The 18,400-nt window shown below is 35.3% G+C and overlaps 1 protein-coding gene across 3 annotated transcripts in view; it reads right to left on the reverse strand.

Moving 5' to 3' along the window:
- Positions 1–18,400, reverse strand: part of CORIN (corin, serine peptidase) — a 115,261-nt gene that overhangs the window by 29,179 nt on the left and 67,682 nt on the right. For all 3 annotated transcript variants that reach the window (XM_086890423.1, XM_086890421.1, XM_086890422.1), the window contains exons 6-10: positions 14,603–14,716; positions 9,892–9,999; positions 8,224–8,334; positions 7,564–7,680; positions 4,271–4,369 (exon numbers count right to left, since the gene is read on the reverse strand). In XM_086890423.1, the coding sequence (XP_086746549.1) occupies positions 4,271–4,369; positions 7,564–7,680; positions 8,224–8,334; positions 9,892–9,999; positions 14,603–14,716 (549 nt within the window). The remainder of the gene's footprint in view (positions 1–4,270; positions 4,370–7,563; positions 7,681–8,223; positions 8,335–9,891; positions 10,000–14,602; positions 14,717–18,400) is intronic.

Raw genomic sequence — 18,400 nt, forward strand, 5'->3', positions numbered from 1 at the left:
ACAACCCATTAAGAGACTTTTATTCCCTTATTAGTATTCATTAACTTTCTGAGTGACATCTTAACTTTAAGGTGGTACCATCCTTAAACCAGCGTACTGTACAGTAGCACACTTCCCACTGGTGTACCTCTATGCTACCATGACATATTGCACACTAATAGGGCACCTGCCAAAATTAAGAAGACAGAAATCATCAGGTACTTTGGGTTGGAAAGGATCTCAGGAGGTCTCTACTCCAATGTGCTGATCAAAGCAGGTCAGCTCTGAGGACTGATCAGCCTTCCCAGCTTGTAAAAAATCTCTGGCAACAGAGACTGCACAATTTCTCTCTTTAGAAAACAGAAGCCATGATTTGCTTTTAATTTTTTTTCCTTGCTTACAAAGATCTAAAGGAAGAATAGGTTATGTATTGCACAAGCATCAAGCAAGAGACATTACATGCTAATGATTTAATTTGGGAAAGACTTAACTAATAGCAGATGAGAATGATAAGCAAAGACAAAACAGATGCAACAGCTACAAGTCCATAAGATTATATATATTATAGCTACATACAAAAATCTTCCAACTCTTGGGAGTTTAACACAACAAATTTTGAGCTATCCAAGTACTTTGGATTTTCAAAAATCACATAGCTTTTGTATTTCTTCTGACGTTGGTATTCAGAAATATTTATTTTTCTATTTTCCACCATAACAGAAAACTACAGACAGAATTTCACTTCAATTCAGACTGAAATTCAACATTTTATTTAGCAATGAGATGATTTTGAAATTATTTAAACTCATTTACTCTAGATTTATTGAGAAAGTTTTCCACAAAAGAGTACACTATTCAAAAATTAAAAAATACATATTATTGCTTATTCTGGGAGCAAATATAACTTAGTATTATTAATATTCTCTGCTAGGCAATCGCCAGCATCAGTTGCTAGTGTGACATATGTCATCCCATAGCTGTATCTCTGGGAGAAGTTAGAAGAAGATCCAGCAGTCAATTATTGAGCTAACCAGTAGAACTTGGCACTCTTTCTTGGTCTGGCATTTGGTGTTATAACTTTTTTTACTATTTACCCCAATCTGATGATCACGAAGCTCATTTTACATGCAGCTTTTCCTTGCTGCTAAATCCTGGCATACTACCAACACTGAACTATTTCTGCTGTCTCGAACCACGCAGTAACATCTTTTGTGTATATGAGGTTCAATGACTTTAACAATTCTCCTCACATTACTGCCATTTCCTTTCCTACATGATGAAAAATCCCTTGTCCTTCCACAATTTTGTCTAAGTTGCCCAGATCAGTTTGAGATCATCTTTTGATTTTGGCAAGTAAATATCTTTCTTTGATGTGTACAGAACTTTACATGTTCATCAATATTTCAGGATGAACACAAAAGTACATGCAACAGTCTAAGTGCTCGTATAACATAACATTATTCAAGATTGCCATATACCATTCTCTTTTATTATGCCTCATATTTATAGGGGTTTAAGTGAATTTTGGAAGAAAATCCAAACATGTTCTCCTCTGTAAGGAGGATATCCTCCTCTGCCACTGGAGGATAGATCTTTACATCTTTTCAATATGACTATAATTTTCACACTGTGTTTAGAAAGCTTCTATTACATTATGCGCAAAGGTGTCACTGTAGGTTTGACAATAGTAAAGAGGACTCTTACACACAATTCCCAGAGAAAATCCAGAGAGTAATAAGCAGAAAATATGCTCCAGGGGAACATCTGACACATTTTAAGTAACCCAAATGTTAGTCTTTCCTTCTGAGTCTGTCCTACAATTTAAGAGGTCCAGCTACTCCCTTATTTATAGTACATCTGAGTACTAATGAGTGGGGAACAAGGAATAAAATTCATTGCATCTTTTATACTGAATTAAAAAAAGAAAAAACAAAAACAAACAAAATAAAAATAAAAACGCAGAACAACACAAAAAACCCCAACAAAACAAAAAACAAACAAAAAAACCCACCCCAAAACAACCAAACAAAAAAAATCCAAGCCAACAAAAAAAACCCCTACAAACCAAGAAATTACCACATAGACTATGCCTGGATTTAATATCTTCCCATGTTTATTATTAACTTGCTCTATCCATTGGAGTCTCTACAACCACTCTGGGCAATATGTGTCCAGTCAAACTTGCAGTAAAAAAAAATGCTTGTTGTCAGAGCTTCATTATGCTCTTGTGCTTCATTTTGTGCCAATTGCCTCTGATCCTGTCACTGAGCCTTGTCTTCTTTACACTTTCCCTTCAGATACCCATTCTGTTATCTGAAATACATTGTAAATACACTATAATGCCAGCCTAAACTGATCTGATATTACCACATTTGGAAAACATCCATCATATTCAATATTGGGATATGTGGCCTATGTTTTGGAATTTTTTAACCAGATAGTAATCTGAGTCAAGAAGAACTGCTTTGCCAAAACTGAAATTTTTCATGAGAATTCTCGTGTCTCACCAAAGACAAAATAACTGATCAAAATACAAAGAACAAAAACAAAATGAAAGGAAGACAATAGTACTTCCAGATGTTATGCAATAAAAATCTGTCCCAAACTGTCTCATTGTTCCATTGTGTATAAACAATTAAATACTCACTGGACTAGAAAAGGACAAATAAGATGATCCAGAAGACTATTTCAGACTACGTGTTACTCCTGCTAAGAACTACACAACTACTAGCTGCCCATAATATGTTGAGTAAACATCTTCACTAAAAAGTTCTTGGGTTTCTCATAATACAGCATAGGAACATTGTTTTACAATTCAAATATTACATGTCAAAAATCAGAGTGGTTTGGGTTGGAAGGAGCCTTAAAGACATCTTTCATGTAAGATCATATTGCTCTTAGCAGTTAATGGGAAGTTGTAAATCAAATGGAACCAGACCCTTTGAAGTGTGCAGAGATAGGATGAGAGGCAAAAGACATGAGAGAAACCAAATTATTTATATGGAAACTAGGTTTTCAGAAAGGAAGTGCTCTAACAGTAAAACAGATCTCTCAGAAAGATTGTGGAATCTATGTCCTTAAGGATAGAGCTGCTCAGCTGCACAAGATCATGGGCAACATAACTTAATTGGCACTGATCTGATCCGGAGTTTGGGCTTGTTGACCAAAGGTGTTACTTAGTTTCCTTCTAATGCTATATATGGTATGTAAGATTACTCCTTTACAAAACCTTAGGGTAAGCATTGATAGAAGCACATGTAAAGCATTTATGCTTTATAAAGTATATTACAGCTTTAGTTTAGCAGCATCTAAAGGCCCCAGCATTAGCAGTGTCTGTCTCAAACACTTGAAGGTTACAGTCACAACTCTAGAAAGAATATGGAGTTTGGACTAGTTGACCTTCCCATGTCCATTCTATTCTAAATGGAATTACATTATCCACACAAGCTACCATATAGTATCAAAGCATTGATACCTTGCAGAGATAACTGCAGCACAAAGCAATTACATATGAATTGTGTAAAAACAATCTGTAAGTGAAGCCAAGTCTGTCCATCCATCAAGGTGACCTGAACTGATGTGACTGTATTAACACAATACTAATTTTCAATTAATTTGGAGTAATTTTTAATACAGTTCTGCCCCACTTTCAAAACATAGAGAAATATATTCCTCTTGATTACTTATTCATGTTGTGGCATTGCACCATTGAGAAAAACAGCTACTCAGAATCAAGTGCACAATTAGTACAGGAACCTTGCATGAAGTGGTACACACAGATATGAGGAAACACAGAGCTGAAGACCCTGATCCTCTACAATATGTATTAGTTAGAAGTAAAATTAGTTTTTCCAGTTTCAATACCAAAATTATCTCTTCATAAAGACCTAAAAGTTCTCTAGACTACTAAATACAGAAACGTGCCTTTTTATATTTTGAAAATAAATTAGTATCTTCTCCTTTACATTTACACTATGCTGTTTACTTCACACAGACACTGAATGTCATTAAATGCTAAGAGAAAGTGCAACGGTAAACACCCATGCAGAAAGTATAAAAGTTCACAGAAGAGAAAATTAAAATACCTCAATGTCAAATACAATAAATCCTATCAATAATCAAGAGCTTTGAAGACACATTTGTTTCAACATTGCCCTTTTCAAAGCTTAATCATTAGACATGTACATTAGCTAGAAAATTAAAGTATTACTTACTGTGTTCTACCCTGCATCCTAATTATAATCTAAAACACCCCAAAAGAATAACAGTATGAAGCATGTGACCTACTTACTGCAGTTTGCCTGGCTGTTTCTTATCTCACAGGGGGAAGCTCCACAGGGATCAGGGCAGAAAGAGCATCTCTGGTCTCCGTCCTGACAGAGGGTTTGATCTGAGGGAAATAGTAATGTACTTTTCAAATTATTTACCAGATGAATAAAAATGACTGGTGTGTAATGAGAAAGTACAGTGTTTACATAAAAATTAAGTATTTCCTTTAATACACAGTTCAGGAATATAAACACAGTAATTGTAAACTCCAATAGTATTTCAAGTGCATTAAGGAAGAAAAGTGTGCAACAACCGTCCAGTTCTTACTCTTCTTACCCCTCTGTTCAATATAAAAAATTATATCCCAGTTTCTGTATGAGAGGCATGGATCTCTGAAAGATATTTACCATGCAGAATATGAAAAGTCATGCAAATTGCATTTCAAAAAGAACAATAGGTCCTAGATGAAAGAGAACACTGTCTGGAAATTATTATTCAATGCCATTCAATTGATCAGCTTTTCATTTTATGGTTGTTTTGGCTGACAATAAAAGATATCCTGAAGAAAGGTCAGAGATGAAGCATAATCATTCTCCTTTGACTGGTTAACAAACAACAGCAACAAAAAGAAATCCAAAAATGCTATGGTCCTAATGATGGACTTCAGAATAAATAAAATCAGCCCTTCGTCAAAAGTTTCTGAACTACTTTGGTAGTTACTTTATATGAGAAATCCCTGGACTTCTCCTTCTCACAGTTGTGATAGCTCCTTTCCAAACCATTACATTCTCTCTTCTATGTGCAAAATCAGTCATTTTAGTTTACTTATTTGTAAGAAGAGATTAAATAGATGATGTTTATCATTTTATCCTATTTAAAATAGCTTATTATGCTGATTGCTTAGAGTTTGTATTGCACTACTGCCCAGGAATATCATTCATGCCTTCATTGGACATACAGAAGGTACTGAAGAAAGATCCAGTTTCAATAGCCTTGACAACAATCTTGTCTAAAGGAACTGAAGATCAAGCCATATCTATCATAAATATGTGGATTTACTTCCATTCATACATGATATATATTGAAGCAATAGAAGTAATTTCTTTGCTATAGCAATTTGCCATCTATTTTACAGCTGCATGTGATTGCAAAATGGAATTTGAAAGGCAGGAAAAACCTTTTGACTTCTAAAGCTATCCCAAATATTTACATTAAAATTATTTTTGAAGTTTTCTCCAACTCCTTCCTAGCCTTTAAAAATCCCTGTCCTACAATGTAGATTCTTTTGATCCTAGTGCAAATAATGCTGAATTTCTATAAATACACTGTACACTGTTCTTTTGAAGAGGTCACAGGAACAGTCGTGAGTTCATCTATATTAGATTCCTATTGCAGCAAAATGAATGAGAGTAGTACTCACAGATAGATGCCATACCTTAAATTTTCTTAAGGTATGTAGTGAAGAAGACCACTTTTCTCATCCAAATAGAGATGAAGCAATGGTCATTTGTAACCCTGAATGTACTAGGACATAAGATCCTTGCATTCTTTTATAGGCAAGGGGAAGTCACTATACCTTGACCTCAAATTTCTATGCTGATTTCACATATTTATTGTGTTTGTAACAAAACCAGTACTCCAGACTGCATTAGCCATAACTTCACTGACTCTGACAGACATATCCAAATTTTTTTTATTTGATTTGTAAAGCAAAAAAGTCTTTGAAATAAGTAAATGTCCTACTACATTTTTGCAGTTGCTGGAAACAAGAAAATATATAAGAAATACAATAGTAAGTTACAAACAAGAATTCTGCCTTGTTTTACATGGACTTTGCAAAGAACTAAAGATGAATGAAATCTAAATTCTGCCAACATATTCCTATGCAAATACGGATGGATGGGATATGGTTGCCTAAAGAAAGAATTTTGCTCTACGCAATACTGCAAAATATTGCAAAATACTGGATAGAACTTTTTCATATGGGAGAATTAATAATAAAAATTAGGAATTTTTTAAATTTAAAAGTTCTACAGTTCAATGCCAAGCAGAAAGATCTTTTATCATTTAGTGATATCACTGAATACATAATTATCACTGCACACCACTGCTTGAATAGTAATACCTATACCTATTCACCATACCAAAACCAGATTTTTAACCATTGCTTCAACATCAAAAGGGAAAAAAGAGGCAGTGATAAAATACATCACTGATTTCTAGCCCACATCATGCAAGAGAAATGGAGGATAAAAGAATTCATAGAAGAAGACTGAGACTGAACACCAAGAAAGAAGAATAAAAGGTGAACACTTTGTGAAAGTGCAATGTCAAAACTGAGGAGATAAACTTTTTTCTGTGTGTTTAGATTGCCACAGTCAGAACTAGAAAATATTTCATGCAACACCTTTTTAAAATGTCAACATTAAAAGTGAAGAAAAATAATGATAATGTCTATGTTTCCACTTCTCAGGTATTTTTTGGAATGAAGGTATTTAAATTGGAGTAGGAAGATCCCAAGAATTTTCTATGAAAAGAAGGGACTGAGTAACATTCTTACAAAAGGATTTCTTTTAGACTGGTTTCCTAAAGATATGAGGCTTATAAAACTACTGTGTGTATCTATTTTATGGTAACAGGTCTTACCTACTCTAGTAATTATTGAATAGCCTGTCCTATTACCACTACATTTACCATCACTATCGTTCTGCATAAGGTTAACTATTTTAATTTATTTAAAATAAGATACATTAAAAAAAGACATTAATAATTGTTGCATTGAAGGGAAGGCTGCAATCTGAACTTATACCTTACCAGAAATAAGATAATTACATGTGAAAAATACCTTCTTCTTCTCTCATAGAGTATATAAGATAGCTATCAAGTAGCTGCAAAACCTTATGTTCCCATATATTTTCCCTTAGTAACACTAAATCATTAGTTTACTTATGAAAACATTCTTTCTCTGATTCCCAAGCTCTGATAAGAAAGAGGATTTTAATGAGAAAATTTCTCCTCAAATGACACCAATTCCTGTGATAGTAGATTCTCATTGCTCCAAACAATGTATTTCAAATAACAGCTGATCACATCAGATAACTAAATATTGTACTAAATATCACCCTCACTTAATCTTTTTTAATGTTTTTAAGTATTAAAAGAAGTCTGCTTAAAAATGTCTGTGTAAAGCACACACCAACCAGCCTTAGCAAGTGTTATTTAAAAGGTAAAGAAAGTAATTTGTCTAAAGGCAGTGTGGAACATAGCAGTCAATGGTAGGTTTAGTAAGAAGAGTAAAATGAGGCATATCCTTACTGTCACTGCAGTTTTCTTCATCACTTCCATCTTTACAATCATTATCTCCATCACACTGGAATGCACTAGGAATGCACTGCCCATTTCTGCACTCCACCAGACCCTGACTGTGACACGCTAGAGAGAAAAAAATATTAAAAAGACAATATTCTGATCAATGTAGCTTAGTGAATATCTGCATTATATTTGAACATCGTACTTGAAGTTATTTTGGGAGGAGCTGGTAACACTGCTTAGAGATCACAAGGCATTTTCCATTATATGTCAGCTAGTTTTCCAATAGCTACAGCTGCACTGATCTTTAACTACAGAGACTGAAACTATAAACTATAAACTACAGAGGCTGAGATGAAGTCTTAGCTTCCCCAAGGGAAAAAAATGCACATAATTTTTATTCATATAGTGGGTAACAAAAAGCTAATTCTGTAATTAATTAAGAAGCTCTAACACAAAGCAAGGCTTTACTTCTCAACAAAGGCAACAAATATTTAATTTGCTGCTGTCTACTGAAAATAGACATTTGTCAAGCGTGAACTTCTGAAATAAAATAAGTTTACAGTTTTGCCTTCCAAGTGAGTACACTAGTACACTAGTTATCTTACTTTTTTTTTTTAAGTTTTCAAAGAAAGAAAAAATAATTTAGATATTAAGGGAACTTACAGCAATTGATCTCATCTGATTTGTCTATACAGTCATGGTCACCATCACATACCCAATCAGCTGTTATACATCTCCCCTCTCCACACTGGTGATGTGTCACTGGATTACAATCTACATCAAATGCAAATTTGAAGAAAAAAAAAGATGCTAAGTTACCATTTGTATACTTTATATTACTCACAAATTATTCTAGGTTTATTAGCTAATCTCCTTATTAATGAACCATTTTGCATTAATAAATTATATTAAGAAAATTTTGTATCTGCAGATGTTTTTGCAGATGGTAGTTACATATAATCTTAATTGTATTGCTTGTATAGTGATGCAGTAATTTCTTCTCTCAGCTTTATTTACAAATAGCTGTGACTATTTGTAAATAAATGAGAATCTAAGATTTGTTAAGCACACTAGAAGATCTGGCTTACCACCTCAGGGAATGATTTTCAGTTAACCAACATTTTCAGTAACCGTCAGAGAAAATAATTTCCTTCATTTATCTTTATACTAAGACATTTTAAAAAATGTTTCTCAACTTCAGAAACTACATTTTTGCATGCACTTGGAATTTTCCATAAGAATTATCTACAAAGAAATTATTCCAAGCATCATCTTACTCTTTCTGCCTGAATGCACAAAATAGAGCATTCTGTTGAGCAGACTGACTTTACATCAAAATAAATAGAGAACAGACACAGTCCAGTCCTCCAAATCTGCCATGAAAACCAATTATAGCATGTAAAAAACTTAGATTTTAAAAACTGTATAGAAAAAAACTTATGTCAAGGTAGGAAAGATACGAGAGAGATTAACATTTAGAAAAACCTGAATCATCTTTAAACTAAGATTACTTATGAAAAACCCCACTAAATGACCAAAACTGACAAGAAAATATTGGAAGTTCTTAGAGTGTGCTCAATTTGGAGAAGAAATATTAAAAAAAACTCAGAAAGAAAAAGTGCCTTGATTTTCAGATTTTATATTTTTTGTGTTCGTTCTTAGAAAAGCAAAAGAAGTGAGAAATAATTTTTAGCTGTTAAAGAACTATATTAGAAAACTTAATTTTTCCCAGGTGTAGTAGCAGGACCAAAAGTTAGTAAAAATAAAGCTTTCTAAGTTTTCCAATGTTCACATGTTAAGATTATTCTTTTTACTGGTGAAACTTCATTGTTTCTCCTATGGAAGTTAAGCAGGTAGATACATATAGTAGGTAGGTAAGTATCATGAGTCAGAACATGCAAAGTTGATTGCCAAGAGAATTTGAAAGAAACAGAATTTGATGATCAAAACATATGACTTCACTATGAATCTTACATTAAAACAATTCAGTGATAAAACTGTTTGTACCACCAGTGTGTACCCTCATATAATTTACTTTACTCATTTAAATCCAGCCAAGCTAGCAAGGAAGCATCCTTAGGAATTAGTTTAAAACAAATTGAAAATTGTAGTATTTCTTCTAAATACCAAACCCTTCAAGATTTGGATTGACTCAAACTCTCCTTTAAACCTTTTCAAATTGCATATAGAATCTGTGAGCAGTTTTCACTTTGTTCAAATACAGTAAGAGCAGGGTGTATTACTCTTTCAGTAGTTCAAGAAAAAAGGTTACTGGCTTAGGCAATTCTGATTTCTTAAAGGCTTTAGAAAAGCACATAATTTTTCATTTACCACAATTTTGTTCATCACTAAGGTCTCCACAGTCATCATATCCATCACAAACAAAGGTATAATTGAGGCATTTTCCCGTGTCACAACGAAATACATCATTACTGCAGTCTACAAAACAAAGCATATAAAATGTTAAAGTTGCATTGGAACATTCACATAAACTATGAACACTGGAATGTGCTGACTACACACAACATTAGCTAAAGATACCTTACAACTTACAGGTCTGCATTAATACCGGTGTGTATCAGTTTATGAGAAACAAATCTGGAAGTATATGAAAAATCAAAAGACATTTTTAGAAATTTTTACTCTCTCCCTACCAGCTGTTTTTTTTATCAATACCATAAGGACAAAGTGCTCTGGTTGCACATGGGGATTAAATTATTGTTTCATTATTAAACAATTATTTAATTAAATTAATGCTTAATTAATTTATACGCATTAAGTTCCCAAGAAATATTGTAGGTTACCATTGTAGGTTACTAGGAAAACCCTGAGTACCAGATGTGGCTGTTAAGTGGAGATGAAGACTAACAGCAAAATCAAGATCCCTAGACCCTATTTTCGAGCCTGCCTTTGATTCTATAATGAGCTTTATGCTTAGTACAGTTTGGAGCTCAGATTTGGCCTGGTGCCTTCTCATAAAGGAATTATTATTGTCAGCCCTAAGTGGGTTTAACCTTTTTTTCATGACTGGATGCATCAGTAAAGCCTGCCAGATATTCTCTGAGAACTATAATACTTGAATAATATCAGGTTCAATAAAAACACAGAATCTTCATTGCAGTTCAGTGGGTTGAAGAGAAACTATCATTTGTGGTATCTGGTCTCATCAGTAATAACTTTTGATTTCAAGCACACAGGTAGGACGTGGGTAATTCAGTTTCACTAGACTTCTAGACTATTCCTTGATCTCTAGTTTTTCAGAGAGAATGCTGAGATAAAGAACAGGTGGGTGGACAATCCCTCATTCTTGTTGAAGCTATGCCATTGAAACCAGTCCTTTGTGCCCATTTTTACTGGCACATGTGGGCATTTTAAATTAGTTCTTCCCCTGAAAACAGAGAGAGAGAGAGCTCAAAAAGCAGGGATTGGAACAAAAGTACCTCCTTTCTTCTGAGATGATCAACCACAAAACAACAGAATCATGCTACCACTTCCTTCTCTCCTCTTGGCAAGTGACTCCTGTGTTCATGATTGCAAGTGAAAGCAGGGTGTCTTTCTAAGGATATTACACACTGAGAGGTGCAGAACTCTTCCAGAAGGTGCAGTGGGATTTCTACCCCTTCAGATCAATGTCAACCAAGTGTTTCACCTCCTATGTGAAAAAAAACTCTGGAACTTGAAAATGAGTCACTTCCTCTCCTTCCCACTCAGAAGTATTAATCCTTTCTTCAAGTTTCATATTATCTTAGAAAGTCCAAACAGAATTTACGAAGGAAATGCTTCAGGATATGAAGTAAAATAATATGACTGAGCCATGAGCCATATACTCAATAGTTAATTTAGCTTCGAAAAGAATAATTATTCATAAAACAGGGAATAACAAAAACCCCACACTAAATGAAAATGAATTTAAGCTCTTGCTTCCTGTAAGCAGACCAACACCCAGCTGAGAGTAAATTCTAAACATCGCTTGTTTTGAATATGCAACAGCATGAAGTACACTGGCAACCTTTCATTTTATTTATCAGTTTGTAACTCTGACAGTTTCTGTGTTTCTTCCACTGCTCCTCCTGCAAATGAAACAAAACTGCCTTTTTCTGTGTTATTTCCTCTGGATAAATTTACTGTTTAATTTCCATTCATACCCCCATTCCTCTTTCCATTCATACCTCTGAAGCTGCTGCAGTGTCCTTTAGACACTGGTAGCCAACCCAAAGGCCCACACAGACAGGGAAAACCAAAAGAATACAAACTTCCTTTCAGGGAAATAAGATTCACTTGATGAAAAACTAACAGCCTCAATATACATTTTCTTCAAGATATTTGCAATAATGTATTGTATAGGGTAGCTGGTTAATCTGTTATGTAAGATGGGCAGCTGCCACTTGTAAAAGGCTCAACTTAAATGTTATAAATGTTGGGAAATCCCCATTTTCATAAAGTTAAATACAAATTCCTATTCTACACTCCATCAAAATACAAATGAAGCCTTGTGAATCTTCTACATTCAACAACTGGACCCAAAGATAAGCTCAGCTGTTTAAAGCATGGAGCTAATAAAGCCAAGGTGGCAGGTTTGATCCCTGTATGGGTCCAGAAGGACCTGCTGCACATGGGTCTGGGCAAACCCCCACAACATCCTACTCTCTAAATTGGAGACAGATGGATTTCATGGGTGGACTGTTAGGTGGATAAGGAATTGGTGGACAAGGAATCACATCCCAAGGGTCGATAGCTCAGAATCCCAAAGTGACCAGTGCCCTCAGGGCTCTTTACTGGGACCAGCGTTATTTAACTCATTAATAACAGAGATGAAGGGATCAGCCTCAGCAAAGTTGCTCCTTGTGAGATGGGCAGATGGTATGGATGTCAAGCTGAGTGGTGTGGTTGACACACCTGAAGGACAGGATGCCATACAGAGAGTCCTGGACAAGCTCAAGAAGTGGGTACATGGGACTCCTGCGTTCTAACAAGATCAAGTACAAGGTGCTGCACCTGGTCAGGGCAAACCCTGGTATCAACTGAGGCTGGGGAATGAACTGATTGAAAGCAGCCCAGGAAAAACTGGGGGGGACTGGTAAATGAACATCTGGACATGACTCAGCATTGTGCACCTGCAGCCCAGAAAGCCAATTGTATTCTGGGCTGGAATAGAAGCAGCATGGCCAGATGGTTGAGGAAGGTGATTCTGACCCTCTGCTCTGCTCTTTGTGAAAGCCCACCTGGAATGTTGCATCCAGCTCTAGGTCCACCAGCACAGGAAAGACATGGACCTGTTGGAAGAGGTCCAGATGAGGCTACAGAAATTATCATAGGGATGGAAGAGCCTTTGAAGAAAGACTGAGAGAACTGGAGTTGTTTCTCCTGAAGAGTGGCCTTTCAGCACTTTAGGGAAGCTTATACGAAAGATGGGGATAGAGTTTTTAGCTGGGCCTATTGTTATGAGGAGTAATAGTTTTAAAAGAGGGTGCTTTTAGACTAAATATAAAGAATAAATTTTTTTTCACAATGAGGATGGTGAAATACTGGAACAGGTTACCCAGAGAAATGGTAGACATCCCATTCTTGGAAATACTCAAGGTCAGGTTTGATGCGACTCTGAGCAACCTATTCTAAAATTTAATGATGTGACTTGAGACATTGAGAAGGGAAAGGACTGCAAGAAACACAGCATCTTTTATCAGAAAAGCTTTCAGGCAAATAGGTCTTCCCTCAGTTTTGCTCTTTCTGCTATGTAATTCAGGAAAGTCTTATTTGACCTCCACACCCTCTCCTCAGCTCCTGTCAAGCGTCCTAATGAAAGACATCCTCTCATATAAACTCTGTGTCGTTAAACAGACAGGCGTCCTTTCAAAGGGAATCTTAGCTCATGAAATTTATGCTTGTTTCTTCAAAACATGTAATATATTTATTCTTTTACTACTAATTTCTTCTTGTCCCATTTCTAACAGAACTTAAGAGCCACAGTCTCAGGCATTTTTAAATTTTTAAGGTTACTTTAAATCTAAAGCTAATGCTGACAGAAAAACTGGAAAATAAAAATATACAATACTCTTCATATAATAGACATTATCTCAACCTCCACTGAATGAATTGTAGGCTATTAAAGGAAAAGTAAGCTCTAGTTTTATTCATATTGAGAACAGGAGGAAATTGCTGTCCTTTATTGTTTGGAGTATCCCAGATAAAATCTAACAACAACTTCCTTAAAAGCAGCTTTGTGAGTCTTGGAATGCCCAGGCTCTTAAATCACTAATAAGAATCTTCTAAGTTGAGTGCAAATTGCACAATCTGACATTTGTCAAAGTCTGAATGAGAAATTCTGTTTTGTGGCATCATGTCCTGCTATAGCCCTTATTTATTAATTTTTTCACATTTTCCTCTGTTCTTTTTCTTCTTGCCTTCTCATTGTTTTCTTACTGTACATTTTCTCTGCTTTTCTAAAGGTGTTTGTAGTCCAAGGTGTTTTGTTAACACAGAAAAACACATAGGAGCTCTAAAGATATGCACTTACCACAGACAAATATATTACAAATTAAGCGGTCATGTATGTACATTCTACTGCAGCACATACTGGAACTAATTTAAATAAATTGCATCCAGGGTTGAGACCATGAGAACTTTCTAAACAGATGGTCTTGCATCTACTCCAAAATCAATGGCAAGGATCAGGATAATGCTACAACTGACAGTATTCAGTTGATTATCAGAAGTGTTCCTTTCTGATGCACATTATTGATCCATTAAAAAAAAAGAAAAAAAAACACACAAAAAAATTACTACTTATTCCCATATAGCTCCTTGCAGAATATCTGCCCCAAGGCATAAAATTTGATAGATCAAAAGCACATGCTGTGGCCTGAGTGACCAAAGCTAAACATAGTCCACAGCAACTGACAGAGTCTGAATGTCAATATATGCAAACGCTATGCAAAGCTCCTGTTCTGTGCCAATAGCCTGCTTCAGTTTCCAGTTTCCCTGCATGGATTCAGTACTTCAGCAGAACGAACATTTACATTAAACAAAGGTTTAAGAAACTTACTACAATGGACCTCATCACTCCAATCATCACAGTCATTGTAGCCATTACACTGCAGTTTCCCTGGGATGCAGATCCCACTGGCACACAAAAAACTCTCGTCTCCTCCACACAGTGCTATAAGAGAGCAGAAAAGACAGAATGTAGAGAAAAAACATTAGCATCAACAATACAAAATTAGTTCTACTAGAGTCTTAGAAATGTTAAACTGATATTTAATACTTCCCACAGGGACTGAAATATATTTCCAGTATATTTCCAAATATATATAATTTGGAAAAAGATTAGGAGAGCTCTCGGAGGAATGTCACTGAATGCAAGAAGGTCAAGAGGAATACCTAAAAGAAAAAAATCTCAATTTTTGAGATAGAACAAAGACATTTAAAAGTTCTACCAGTTAATGACCCATTTTAAAAGACCTCAACAGACTCACGAAAAGACTATTACACCTGTTAAATCTGCCCCTGGGATGAAGGAAGGAGCCTGATGTGCTCATGTGGAATATGTCTACAAAAATATAACAATTTCTGCTTAATATGTGCTTTACTGTATAGCCCTTTGGTATTCTTCACAGTTTGCCAAACTGACAGGTATACAGTGGATACTGTGAGGTATCACTTAGCATTGGACATGCTTTTCCAGTGTTTTTCAAAAATGACAAATAGCTCAGGCTTTCACTGGCTGCACATTCAACTATTTATCTAAATTTTTTATTTTACTTCTGGTCCTAGAATAGCAGTCTTTTCTATCACATTATGGCAATGTCTGTGCACACAAATACACACAGTCTCAGAACTTTCATTATTAGTTTCATATTTAGTCAGCAAGAGATTATTTTTTTTCAACATACTTACATTCTTTTCTAAGTCTCACTATTATTTTACCATCCTCAAGAAACAGGGCAAACTTAGACTTAGTTAACTGAAATACACACTCCTTATGGAAAATTTGTAATAAGAACTTAGGAATAATTTCAAAATCTTTTATATGACATTCCTGGGTGTATTGCCCACTTGGACAGATAATCATTTTGATTTTGCAATACAAACATAATTTTCTAGTTGTGTAAAGATGACATGGTTACTGAAAGCTGCTTATGCAATGTATTTTAAAGGAGGTCTCTAACTTTATGGAAAGGTGCCCAAAATACTAAGAGACTTTAAACCAAAAATCTTCAACTAGTTTGTGCCATGTAATGTTTGTGACTCTTCATCAGAAACAAGGTAGTGCAAAACCACCAGCATCATCATTCTGCACACCCTTGCAATGTGTTCTTCAGTAGGTTCCCTCCCATTTTGTGGCTGGACACATTTCCTAACCTCTAACTGAAGAGTTACAGCCTCACTTGTATTCTACCAGTTTTGGAAGGGTATTATGTACTGCAAAATATAATAGCCCTAAGACAAACATGAGGTTAGATAACATTCATGGTCTCATTTTATAGCAGGAAAAATGAGGCAATGAGATATTAAGGTGAAAGTTCTCAGAAGTAATGAATAATTACATCTAAGACACAAAAATCAGCATGTGATTTTTTTTGGAGAGTAAAGACTGATGTTATTTTACATGTTCAAAGAATAGCTCTTGTTGCCTTTACTTGTAGCTGCAGATGTCTCAATTGCAAATAAACTCCAGCTATAGAAATGAAGAGCCCAGTTAGCTAGAAGTGTTCAAAGAACAGTAGAGAAAATTTTTATTCAAGTGCCTTGTTCAACATTGTCACTGCAATAGTGACAGGGTAAAAATCTCACTTCATATGATAATATCACACTTTATCATAAGCCGATCTTTTTATTCCTCCAGTTCCCTGCCCTGTACAAAGCACTTCCTGATTTCTGCAGTCACTAAGCTCTACAGGGGCCTCTAGACACAACAGACTTCCCAGGTATGGAAGTACTAGTTCCCTGGACACCAGTGTTTATCCCACAGATAATGATGTCAGGTAAAAATACAGTATGACAGCATAATCAAGATTTTGTAATTCATCATACAAGAAAGGCTTTTAGAGGTTGGAAAAGCACCTTTAACTGATTGGTACTCTTACATTCTTGTAACTTGGCTTTTACACAATTTCCTTCATGTTTAAAAAGGAAGAGAGCATAAATAGCTCAAAAGAAACCATCTTGATTTGCTTTGATGGAGATCTCCATCAGTACAGAGATGGTACTAAGATAGCTGGAGTAATGGACTCCTATCTGTTAACAGAAGGAATATCTGACAACTTTTCGTACAGATCAGAAGAGAAAAGATTCCAGGATCCTATATTCATTTCTGGGCTGTGAACAAAAGTGTGTTGAAGCACTTAGAAGTCATCCTGCCTCTGCCTCTTTAATACATCTCTGTCTTGTTCTCCTGTTCCAAACTGCTTCTCCATTTCTGCACACCCAAAGTGAGCATTTTCCTGATTATCTTGTATGTTATACAAAAGCAAGAGGAAGAGTGAAATTAGTTTTCTTTATCTCAGTTTTAGCATCCAGCAGCAATCAGAAGGAATCCTTAGAAATTTTAATCTCACCTCTTGCAGTCTTCTAATAGGTAATGACTGGGTATGTTTGGTCCAGTCAGTGCAGTGTTCAGGGCAAGGAGAGCACAGACACTGTGAACAGTACCTCCAATGAATGTAATTTACCAAGCTTGTGCAAGAAGTTTTCCATAGGCTGACCATTCCATCATACTTCCAAAAATCAGATTTCAATGGAAATTATAAAAGCCTTCTCTAATGCTGTGAAACAAACACCTCGTTGAACATTAAATTTTAGTGTTTGATCTGGAATCCAGTGGATTTAGATATGCAACCATTTGCAACACCTTACTGAACACAGGCTCCATACTCAGAAACAATGTGGGTGTTCAAAATAAAGCAGAAGCAGAAGAAGAAATAATGCCTGAAATATATGTCTGAAATAGGAAAAAATACAGACCATTCCCCTCAAAAATTATTACAAATGGCAAAAATGTTATTCTAAGGAAAAATGCTGGGAAATATTAATTACTGATACCTCTGTAAATAATTTACACATTTATTAAAAACTCATGCAAATATACACACACCCAAATTCCTGAAGAATTTAAAATGTTATGTAAAATGAGCCCAAATAAAATGGAAGCAATCCTTGCTATACAGAGAAACTTGCTTGTTTTCGTCCTTACCCAGAAAGGTTTACAATCTGGAATTGCTTCCAAAATCCTAACACCAGTGGCAGAAAAAAATGTTTTATTTTACCTGTGTTTGGTATACTATCAGAAGTGACTTTGAGGAGGCAAGACCAGTTATGTGCTGTACTTTCCAGCCAGATTACTGGAATGTCATCTATAGAAGATTATGTGGAAAGGTCCCTGGAAAGCTGCAGAGAGCACAGACTGAAACAAACACTATTTTACCATCCTCAAGACTGACATCTGGTTGCATTTCAAGGTATAGCAACAGATAAAGCATTCTACATCTGTGAAAATGACCATGGAAAGTGCTGCCAATTTTTTTTAAAAAATCAAAGAGGAGACCACATTTACTATCTAATGCTATGGAAGAAGTAACAGGTATTAAAACAACCAAAAGGAAGTGCTCTTCATGCAATACATTGACAAGCTGTAACATTTTAGAACATGATACTAAAATCATACATAGACTCATGTAACAAAGGGTAACTCTATTTTATTCATAGAATAAAAATCTATGGCAGGTCACAAACTACAGAAAAATTATTGAATCTGAAGCAGATGGAAAACGCAGGAGTATTTGGAAAAGTACTGCCACATAGTCTTGGCCTGTTCTCCTTTTCTGGGCATTTGATTTTGTCAGCT

The sequence above is a fragment of the Cyanistes caeruleus genome, chromosome 5, assembly GCF_971803275.1.
Source record: "Cyanistes caeruleus chromosome 5, bCyaCae1.hap1.1, whole genome shotgun sequence".
NCBI classification, from domain to species: domain Eukaryota; kingdom Metazoa; phylum Chordata; class Aves; order Passeriformes; family Paridae; genus Cyanistes; species Cyanistes caeruleus.